The sequence below is a fragment of the Larimichthys crocea genome, chromosome III (genome assembly GCF_000972845.2).
Source record: "Larimichthys crocea isolate SSNF chromosome III, L_crocea_2.0, whole genome shotgun sequence".
NCBI classification, from domain to species: Eukaryota; Metazoa; Chordata; class Actinopteri; family Sciaenidae; genus Larimichthys; species Larimichthys crocea.
This window is the reverse complement of record NC_040013.1, coordinates 47,467,703-47,477,538: the sequence shown is the minus strand read 5'-3', so window position 1 is coordinate 47,477,538 and position 9,836 is coordinate 47,467,703. Positions and strand designations below refer to the sequence as shown.

General features: G+C 40.1%; 1 protein-coding gene across 1 annotated transcript; it reads left to right on the top strand.

Moving 5' to 3' along the window:
* The first annotated feature begins 384 nt into the window (after nt 1-384).
* Nucleotides 385-3,495, top strand: dmrt3a (doublesex and mab-3 related transcription factor 3a). Its single transcript, XM_010755232.3, has 2 exons — nt 385-784; nt 2,157-3,495. Exons 1-2 carry the CDS (start codon nt 385-387, stop codon nt 3,176-3,178), a joined length of 1,422 nt encoding a protein of 473 aa, XP_010753534.3. The 3' UTR covers nt 3,179-3,495.
* Nucleotides 3,496-9,836: the final 6,341 nt, after the last annotated feature.

Genomic DNA, 9,836 nt, shown 5'->3' with positions numbered 1-9,836 from the left:
TGTCTTGTTTTTAAATGAAACTCAATAAACGTGTGAACCTAATAGGGAAACGTGGGGATATATGATCCTCACCAGCATCAGGGTTTTTCCCCCCTCACTTCAGACTCACAATTTTTTGCAGCGTGCAGGCGCCTCGACGCGCGTGACAGCGTTTGGTTACTCGTCTCCATAAGTGTCTGTCAGCCTGATGCATATCTGTGCTGTCAGCTGGGAGAAAGGTGGATCCTCCACTGCAAGCCTGCACCTTTTATTCTCATCCTGTGATGCGTGTGGCAGCACAGCTCCATCCAACTTCATCTCTTGGACAACAACAACACTGCCGCCACGACTCGCCTCTCCGCAGAAGCACTTGTGTGTCCTGGAAAACACATTACGTCTGACACAATGAATGGCTACGGGTCCCCTTACCTGTACATGGGGGCTCCGGTGTCTCAGCCCCGGGCCCCACTTCAGAGGACACCTAAGTGCGCGCGGTGCCGGAATCACGGCGTGCTTTCGTGGCTCAAGGGTCACAAGCGCTACTGCCGCTTCAAGGACTGCACCTGCGAGAAATGCATCCTCATCATCGAGCGGCAGCGCGTCATGGCGGCGCAGGTGGCGCTCCGCAGGCAGCAGGCTAACGAGAGTCTAGAGAGCCTCATCCCGGAATCACTCAGAGTGCTGCCCGGCATCGGCATACCTGGAGCCGGCGAAGGAAATCAGGGAGCCCCGCCGAGGACAGAGGAGCTGGAGTTGAGGTGGAGCAGCAACGATCCGGTACAGGCCGGAGCACAAACATGCACAGGTAGGTGAATAATGAAGAGAAGAGCTGCGGGATAAACTTTTTTTCTTGTGATAATTTTTATTTGAGGAGAATTTTAAACAAACATTAAAGAGTGATGTTCTTTTTTTATTCAACATTAAATACTAATTATGACAAATTACTTGGGCCACTGCAATCCTTTTTGTAAATATTTTTAGGTTTCACGCAAACTTGCAAAGAAAAATTACGACAACAAACTCACTTTTAATTAAAACTCAACGCAAGCCTTAAAAAAACATCAACAAGGATGAAGATGTTTCCAACCTTGTGTCTGTACAGACAGTGTTCAGAACGTATTTAAGGTGAAGCACAAAGTGTCCCAGAGCTCTTTAAGAAGCTTCATTTCTGAACATTTTCAGGTCATATTTCAGTTACACAAAAGTGACTCAAGCACTTTTTCCTCTAAACTGCGTGTTATTTAGGAATGACGTATGCTAATATGAAATGATTTAGTCCATTGTCATTCTTTTATTTAAACCAAAATGAGATCACAAGAGACAGAGCAAGAAAACAGATGTGACTTCTTTTTAAATCATGTTAGATGAAAACTTTGTCGATGTGCTGTTTTGTCTAAAAAAATCACAGAACAAGTCAGATTATATTCTAAAACTAAAATGTCACGTCTTTATGCTGAAGGTCAAATGAAATTGTGACATTTTTACAAAATATTTTGGAAAAAGATAATAAAAGCAACAAATCTCATTTATATGTTTGATTCATTAAGGAGATGAACATCGATTGGTTCTTAGAATATTTCTAATCATTTTCATTTCATTCGTTTTTTTCTTTCTAGTTCATGTCTCTCAGATTCACCTAAATGTGTGTAGTTATATAAATATAAGTATATATATTAATAATATAGATATATATATTGTGTGTGTGTAGGTGTTGTGGTTGGGTTGGTGTGTGTGTGTGTGCCTCCACCTGTTTGTGTCTGAACTGAAAACATTTGGACACACCGGTTCAGTTTTCAGCCTGACAAACAGCTGAGTGGTTTTAAAAAAACTACAGTAACCCCAGTCGAATGTGCCATATTTATTACAGCAGGCTTCAGATGAAATATAACTGAGCAGATTCCTTCGCCGACACACCGTCAGCACTTTGTGTTAACGCTTTAACAAAGTAAATCCACATAAATTGTGTTGGAGTTGACAAGTGATTCATTGTGTTACGTTTCCTCTTGAGGAGATCTTAGATTGGCTTGAGGAGTTTGCATAAAGAAGAGCAGAAGAGAAATGTTTTTAAGTCAGATTAGTGTCTTTAATTCATTGAATTTCTTTCAATCTGAGTGTTTGTGTTTACTCTCTGTGCCTCCTGCCCAAACTTGTTTCCTGACTGCTCATTCGTCTTACAGAGTCCACGGAGGACGGTCCTGATGAGGGGTCAGGAGGTGAAAACGGGGGGAGCTCCAGTGACAAGGAACAGGATCCGGTCAGTTCCCCCGAAGGGTCTAAACCAAATTCCTGCTACACCCCAGAGCCTCCAGAAACCCCCTCCCAGCAGGAGGAGAGCCGCTACAGCATCTCTAAAGCCGGCAGCACTGAGAAGGAAACCAAACCCGAGAGTCCTCTGAAGTATCCCGTCAGCCCCGCAGAGCAGAGCGTACTCATCGAAGGCCTCGCCGGCTCCATCAACTTACCTTTCAGCCTCCGAGCCAACCGGCCGCCGCTGGAGGTCCTCAGGAAGATCTTCCCCGCTCACAAGCCTCCTGTCCTGGAGCTCATCCTCAGAGGTTGCGGGGGGGATCTGGTGGGGGCCATCGAAGTGCTGCTGTCCAGCCGGAGCCCTGACAGCAGCGCTCTCCCGCACGCCGACCAGCACCCGGATGGTCTGGTGCTGCCTTCAAACGGACACCTGTTCGAGCACACGCTGGGCTCCTACCACCCGGTGTCCTCCTCCGCCAAGTGGTCAGTGGGCTCTGCTTTCCGGGTTCCAGAGTCCTTTCGGTTCACATCCGACTCCTCTTCGGGCGTAGTTTCCACCGGCCCGCTTGGTGTCCCCCTGCAGCACCCATCCTTCCCGCAGTCCACACGCTACCCGCTCATGCTGCGCAACTCTCTGACGCGCAGCCAGGCGAGCCCCTTCGTGCACAACGACGTGACTCTGTGGAATACCATGGCTCTGCAACAGCAGTACCAGCTCCGCTCGGCGGCCCAATATGTGTCACCTTTCTCCCCAGCAGCCCCCGCCGTGCCTGGTTCGTCCGCCGTGTTCCGCAACTCCCCTATAATTCCCTCTAGACCCTCCGAGGAGCAGCGCATCACCATCCAGGAGGAGAGCTGCACGCTGGGACCCAAACCCGGCCTCTACTCCCCTGATGAGGAGTACGAAGAACGCTCTGACTCCGCAGACTCCCGCATCCTGAACTCCACCTAGAATAGATGCTGATGATGGACTAACGCAGCAGAGGACACCAAAAATGTATTATTGTGAATGGACATCCAGTGTGTGTATAGTTTTTTTGTTTGAATTGAACTGTGTCAAACAATCACTCTTTGATAAGGTGATGTTAATGCTCTAACATCATGCTTTCAAGATGTCATGTGGACACGACCAAAATGGATGAATGTAACAGAATCTCGTTGTTTTGAATATTTGTCATCGATTTCCTGTCAGCATGTTTAGTACTGTGAAAACGTTCGATGTAAGGATCATCAATGCATGTCAAGAGTATATGCCAAATAAATCTGAATTCCCCAAATGGATCAGATTGTTGTCTTTATGTTACTCGTGATTTCACTGCAGGTATTATGGATGGCTACATTTATATATAATATATAACAAAGATCTTGAGTGATTAACAAGGTTCCTCACTGAGTATGAGTTGGTTGTTGTAAGACTTATTCAATAATTATATTTCAAAATAAGCATCACAGTATGTTAAATACACTTTCTCAATTTTTTTAAGTGAATGCATGTGTGGAAGCATGCATGTGGCTGCAGGTTAAAAAGCATCAGTGTTTGAAGCATTTCGACCCTTTAATTAGGTAAAAGTATGTAGGTATTTATATTATTTATTCACTTTAATTATCAAAAGTGAAATATACTCATCCTGTCCTGTCAGTGTTTCAGTTTTTCTCAACTGCGAAAACACAATTTCTGAAACCTTGCTCCTTTTTCTGAAAACATTAAACACAAAATCTAATCTTCAAGCACAATTTACAAAACTGAAAAAATTGAAACTTTCGTCTTAAAACAGTTTTACCTGTGCTCAAAACCAAACACTGCTCTCAAATCATAAACAAAGCGATCAAAATGATTTACACTATAAAGTAGTCAGTAAACAATACAGCAAAAAAAAAAAGAAAAAAAGAAAACACATTGTTCAAAACATATAGTTCTCAGGGAGCAGTACATTTTTCCTTTTTTTTTTCCAGTTGCTAACACACTGAAATGACATGGATAGCACAGATATTTAAACTGACACACAGGGAGCTAAACCTCATCTCAAATCTCCAAAACTTTAAACACATTTTTCTGCTTTACACACATTTTGCAATTCGAAGTGGCTCTTTTTAAGTGTACTGAACGCGGTTCTCTGCATAAGACACAACAATCTGACATAAAGTCACATGTTTGCAGTTTCAAAACACGCCATTTAAAATGACACTACATGAGCTCATTGGCCACTACATGTGCCACCTGGCCAAACATGGTGTTATGTAATTGTTAACACTTCAGTCAGGAAGTAGGCATTAAAAGAGCACAGGTGACATTTTTTCTGCAATTGTATTTTTCAGCTTACTGTTTTGTGAGCATATTTTAGTTCACTCCAATGTGCATATGTTACACTGACTTGTTTAGTTAAAAATAATAATAATAAAACAATATTTCAATAGCACGTGTGTGTATCTGCAAATATTTCTGTGCATGTGAACAATCTGAAGAATTCTCTACAGTTTGAACTATGGTAGCATTATGGCAAAGCATATGTTACAGGCCTCCAGCTGAGTCACCTGGTCTCAGAAGATAAATGCTCTGTTTTCACAGGAAAAGAAGAGACAGAAGTCTTTCCGTGCGCTCTCCATGGCAGGCTGACAGCTGTCTGAGGAACGTCAGTCTGACGCAGCGTACCACAACAAGCGCTCACGCAAGGGCATACTCCCCCTCGTGGTGAAATTAGGGATCTAATACTCTCAGTAAAAACATGCCAATAGGCTTATTCTTTTCATACAAAAAACACATATAAAACATAAATATAATTCAAAGTTTGTGACCATACACATTTGTAGGCGTCACATATACTAAAGATGAGAGTGTTTTTCATTATGCCCAACGGTGTGTAGTTGGTTAGACAAAAATCTAATTAAATTAAGTGTGTGCCATCTGGTGCAAAAGTTTGATTTTGGTTGCAGTGCTTCATTTTGCGAGATATATGAGGTGTTTTGCAGTTTGGGTGTGTGGTTTGGTGAATAGTGTTAGTATTTTGATGAAAGCTGTCTAGATTGCAAAATTGTGTTTAAGCAAATGGAAAAAAAAAACTGTAATCTCAAAACAAATTTCATATTTTTCTGTCATTGTCTTTTGATAAACGAAAACATATTCTATCATATTAGCTCAAAAATGATCAGAAATTACTCTGTTTTTTTGTTCTTCCTCCTCCTTTTACCTCTTTTTACAGTACTGTACCCTGCATCTCACAAACTTGTCCTTTGTCTCTGTGATACTGTAATTCTTGTTCTTTGTTGAACCTGCAACCAGTCAAAATCTTCTACTAAAAGTACATGTGCAGTTACAAAATATATTCATGCAGTACAATACATACAGTAAAGAGCTTTACCAATGTCTATAGTGTAGTACAGTAAATTTGCAATTACAAAAATACAGCAGTATACTGTACCTGTTCTCTTCTCTGAATGTAATTACTATGGTGGACACAGAAAATCGTCTCAAATTGGGCTGCACTCTAAGTCCTACTTCCTTCATTGTCAGTCCATGGACAAGAACATGGTCTATGATTGTTGCTTGAACTTCATCGGATATTTCCACTCTTTGTCTTCCTCTCCTTCTTTCTTGTCCTCCTCTTCTTCCTCCTCGTCCTCCACCTCGCATATGCACTCGTCCTTTGACATAGTTTCTTCTATCCATTCTCAGACTTTCTCATTTCCACCTTCAACAACCTGTTTGCTCTCTGATCTGGCTTATGGTTGTGTCACATCATTTGAAACAAGTGAAATCAATTTTGAGTGGTTGTGTTTAATCAATGACACATCTGCTCTCTTTGTATTTAGTTCAGGCAACTGAGAACTTTGTTCAGCCAATAGGTTTTGGTGTTTTAGCAATTGAGAAAAACTGTAATATTATTTCTACATTGATGTATGCAATGTGGAAATACTGCAGTATGTACCTTAAATTTACACTAAACTACTTTATTTGAGTAAATACACTTAGCTAATTCAACCTCTGATGTCCAGCAATGGATTTGTTTGTTACAGAAAAGTGTGTCACATAAAATCAATAGTATGGACACTTGTTTCAGAAAGCTACCTGTGCTGCCAAGCCACTTGGTTTAAACAACGATCAGAGAAATGCACAGCAAAGCTCTGCAGTGTTTAGAGTTGCTGGTTAGTTTCTCTGATAGTCAGCCAACAACTCTGTGATAATAAATCCCTAATTCCTGACACATAGTTGAGGACACAGGTAAATATAAGACTGTATTTAGACCACAACAGACTTTACTTGTATGTGATTGGTGGGGGACTTATTTAAGGTTTAAAACACTGAATATTTCAGCGTCCATGTTTTTATTTGGCTGAAGTGAGGCTGACAACACAGCTCACATTCAATATTAGTTTGCAAACTCATAATTAACCTCCTTTAAATAATGTTTCACTGGCTTTGCATCACAACATTTCAACCGAAATTCAGTCAGTTAAGTTTAAATGCTGATTTTGTGTGTGTAAAAGTTAAACTACACATTATGCAGAATGGGCTTTTTCAGAATGATATACATAATATTATTACAATTACTAATGCATTTTATGTGTTGATCAATAGTGTCTCATCTTAATTTGCCCCTCGTGAAATGGGTATTCCCTCATCTGGTCAATAATAGCTACGGTCCTTCTTGGTCATCTCCTCGGGTTTAACCTGTTAAATGCTGCCATCTAGTGGGTAAATCTAACAACATCATGCTGATATCGTAGGCCAAACCTCATTTTGAAGAAAGGATAGAGGCATAAATGAATCTAAAATACAATGAAATGTAAAATATTAAAATTATTAAACGAAAACATATCATAGTAGCTCAAAAATTATCAGAAATTGCTACTCTGTTTTGCTCTTTGCAAAAATTTTTACCTCTTTTTACAGTACTGTACCCTGCATCTCACAAACTTGTCCTTTGTCTCTGTGATACTGTAATTCTTGTTCTTTGTTGAACCTGCAACCAGTCAAAACGAAAACATTTTAAACGAAACATATTAAACGAAAACATATTCTATCATAGTAGCTCAAAAATGATCAAAATATTACAATTATATCATTATATTAATAATTTATATTATATTAATATAATATAATTTGAATTTAAAAAACACACTAAATTTCCTCGTTCTTCAAAATAGTTCCAAACAGTCAAAGAAAAAAAAAGTCCCCATAAATGTATTTTTATGATGAAGACTGAGGAAGGGAAGGAACTGAGAGACTGTGCAAGGGAGGGTTTTTATCAATCATTTGTTCACATCTTCAGGGTTTTAATTAAAACCATTTCCCCACAGCACAACAGTTCTTCGGTTTAGACAGACTTCTCAAAACAGTCGAAGGATTTCCACCATAAACTAACACATTTTCTAAATTCAGCTTCAATTTCTAGTTGTTTTAAAGCTGCTTTCGTCACTGAAATGACACCTCAGTGTATTTTTACTCTATCCTCTTGGGATCCACAGCATTATAATACCACTGGGAAGGAAAGTATGGCATAATTTATTTCTCACCAAGATCAAATCCCACCTCAGCAGCATCCTCAACCCCATATGTTACTGAGTTGACTGAGGATCTCAAGTGCATAAACGTGAAACCTTATCATGCTGGCACACCTTCACACTCTTTCAGTTTACTCGCCTGAAGAGTGGAGAGCGACACACACGTAATTGGAGGATACATTTTGGAGGTTGTCCACGGATTGTCAGGACAGATCTAGGAACGGAGAATGTAGCTAGACACCCAGACCTACACTGCCGTGATGCTGGTAGTAGATCTGGTGAAGCAGCAGGAGCACGTACTACAAATCAAAACGTTGAGAGTTGGTGGGGCGTGCTGCGCAAAGGAGAAATGCAGTACTGGATACAGCTTCTGAGCGAAATGAAAGATGGGGACCTGTGATGACTACCTGGACAAACCACTTACGCAGCTGAGCTTTCGGAACGTTATTCCGGTGAGGTTGAGATAAGTATGTGGCTTATATTGACTGCTCCTCCATCCCTTGAACATATGTACGCTAAGATGTATACAAACATAACAGTTATCTTTGCAACACTGCACTATTCAATCCTAATGAGATACGAGGTAAACAGATTTACTGCTTTACGCAGTAGTGTAATGTAACTGGTGAGTAACCATTCGGCAGATAAAATATAAAATAGGTCTCCATCATGTGAAATGAACTTTGTCAGGTTAAAATGTGAGACACAAAAAGGGGACCTAACACATACATACATATACATATATAAATAAATAAAATAAAACAATTAGAGATTAAATGTGACTGTGAACAGCAGCTTCTCTTTATTATACCACAGCATTGTGACGGTTTGTCACAAACCACATGTTAAAACAGGTTTTCAGCTGAGGGATATTGAGTTCAGCAGCACCCACATTGGACAGCACCGAAAAGCGCCATAAAATGGAAGTGGTCAAATCTAAAACTAGTTTTCTCCTCATGTATAATTATTTAATTATTTATACTCTACAGCTGACAAGTCAAGTATAAAAAATCATAAAAAGCAGGACTTTAAGATCCCATTACAATGAACTCTGTGACTCATATGTGATTATAAAATACAATAGAGCCAGATGTTGAGCCAATGTTGTTTGAACTGTAAAACATTACCTGTGGTATGACGCGTCACTTTGTGACCGGGGATTTTAATGGGCCTCCAGATGTATCACGAAGTAGTACGTACAACAGAAAAAAAGGCAAATCACTAATCTGCATAATCTCAAAATGATGACACAGATCTGTGACGCAGTCAAAACAACGCTGCTGACAGGACACAGACAGCAGAGAGACAGACAAGCAGCACCGTGCAGCAGTGAGTGATCAGGAGGAAAGCGACAAATATGAATCTGTAGGTTTAAACTAAGATGTTTCCAACCTTGTGTCTGTACAGACAGTGTTCAGAGCGTATTTAAGGTGAAGCACAAAGTGTCCCAGAGATCTTTAAGAAGCTTCATTTCTGAACATTTTCAGGTCATATTTCAGTTACACAAAAGCACTTTTTCCTCTAAACTGCGTGTTATCTAGGAATGACATAGTGATTTGCCTTTTTTTCTGTTGTACGTACTATCGGGATACATCTGGGGCCCATTAAAAATCCCGGTCACAAAGAGCCGCTTCATACCACAGGTAATGTTTTACAGTTAAACAACATTGGCTCTGAGAATTGTATTTATAATCACTATGAGTCAGAGAGTTCATTGTAATGGGATCTAAAAGTCCTGCTTTTATGATTTTTTAACTGACTTGTCAGCTGTAGAGTATAAATAATGAAATAATTATACATGAGGAGAAAACTAGTTTAGATTTGACCACTATCATTTTATGGCGCTTTTCGGTGCGGTCCAATGTGGGGCTGCTGAACTCAATACCCTCAGCTGAAAACCGTTTTAACAGGTAGTTGTACAAACCGTCACAATGCTGTGGTAATAAAAGAGTAGCTGCTGTTCACAGTCACATTAATCTCTAATTGTTTTATTTATTTATTTAATATGTAATGTATGTATGTGTTAGGTCCCCTTTTGTGTTCTCACATTTTAACCTGACAAAGCTCATTTCACATGATGGGAGACCTGTTTTATATTTTCTCTGCCGAAT

Excerpts from the sequence above, each read along its gene's own strand:
- dmrt3a (XM_010755232.3), top strand. The coding sequence starts at position 385 with ATGAATGGCTACGGGTCCCCTTACCTGTACATGGGGGCTCCGGTGTCT. Across the intron at positions 785-2,156 it reads CGGAGCACAAACATGCACAG|AGTCCACGGAGGACGGTCCT; the intron begins GTAGGTGAATAA and ends TTCGTCTTACAG.